We start from the raw sequence: 1,385 nt of genomic DNA on the forward strand, positions 1-1,385 counted from the left end.
TTACATCTAATCAAAATCAACCATTTTATCTTCAATGAAAAGAAAACCATTTTATCTTCAATCTTATTCATTAATAATATTAAATGATGAAATAATAATATTTAGAAAATCTTCTCTGGATACCAATTGAAAGGATATGATTAGTAACTATCAGGGGAAAAAAAAATCTAAATTTAATTTGAACAGCGTTTGAAATGAGGAAATGAAATGATACGTGGTCGTTCTTATTTTCTTACCATGAAAAAATAAAACACAATAAAATAAAAAAAAGTATTAACTACTATTAATAATACAACGAAATCTAAAGCACACATCTTTTATTGCAGCCAACTACATATCATACAAATTAAAGGCTTCAAATTCTACGATGTTCATCACACTTAAAAATGATAGAAAATTCAAATTAAGCTTACAAGAGAAAAATAAGCACAAAACAGAAAAAAAGCATTCAACAACTAGTCATTATTCAAGGAGAATTATAGAGCCATAACTAAATCAACATTGGATAAAAAGGAGACCAAATATGAGGCTCCTTAGTTGTTGATTATGATAGGAATAGCTCTCAGTGGTAGATCTTTGTCCATGTTTTCAATTTTCCAATCAAAAGAATTGATCAAAGATCCGAACATGACATGAATCATTCTCATGGCTAATGGTGAGCCAGGACAAATTCTTCTTCCACTTCCAAATGGTGTCAGCTGAAAATCTCTTCCTTTAACATCAATTTTTGAATCCAAGAACCTCTCTGGCAGAAACGAATTGGCATTGTCCCACACGTTAGGGTTCCTACCAATAGCCCATTCATTAATTAGAACCCTTGCATCTTTTGGGATCCTATAACCTGAGATTTCCACATCTACCTTAGCTTTTCTTGGGAGCAAGAGTGGAGCTGGAGGGTGTAACCGTAAACTCTCTTTTACAATTGCTTGTAAGTATGGCAGTTTTGCAATATCTGATTCATCAAGAGGGTTACCACGTCCAATGTTTTGTTCTAACTCTTGTTTGGCTTTGAACATAACTTCTGGATTGTGGAGTACTTCTGTCATTGTTCTTTCTAATCCATATGCTGTTGTATCTGTTCCTGCAACAAGTAGGTCCTACAACACATGTATAATGAATTGTATGAGAGAATGTCAAAATGCAACCATGGAAAAATAAATATAATATGGACCATTATTACTTATTAGCGATTTAATATAAAACCATGAATTGTTTTTTATTTTTTATGTCACAAGTTTCTTTGGACTGACATGTTGCCATGTTGGGGGGTCTTGCACTTTATTTATATCTGTATAGCCAAATTCGGATCAGGATCTTGTTTATCCTTTGTTTCCGTTTTTGTGTTGGGGATGGGGTGGGGTATGGGATGTGGGAATCATATAGGG

At 33.1% G+C, this 1,385-nt stretch overlaps 1 protein-coding gene across 1 annotated transcript in view; it reads right to left on the bottom strand.

Annotated features, from left to right (window-relative positions):
- Positions 284-1,385, bottom strand: part of LOC107614005 (geraniol 8-hydroxylase) — a 3,609-nt gene continuing 2,507 nt past the window's right edge. The window contains exon 2 of the mRNA XM_016316214.2: positions 284-1,097. Coding sequence (XP_016171700.1) covers positions 534-1,097 — 564 coding nt within the window. The 3' untranslated portion in view covers positions 284-533. The remainder of the gene's footprint in view (positions 1,098-1,385) is intronic.

Source organism: Arachis ipaensis, chromosome B08 (genome assembly GCF_000816755.2).
Source record: "Arachis ipaensis cultivar K30076 chromosome B08, Araip1.1, whole genome shotgun sequence".
NCBI lineage: Eukaryota > Viridiplantae > Streptophyta > Magnoliopsida > Fabales > Fabaceae > Arachis > Arachis ipaensis.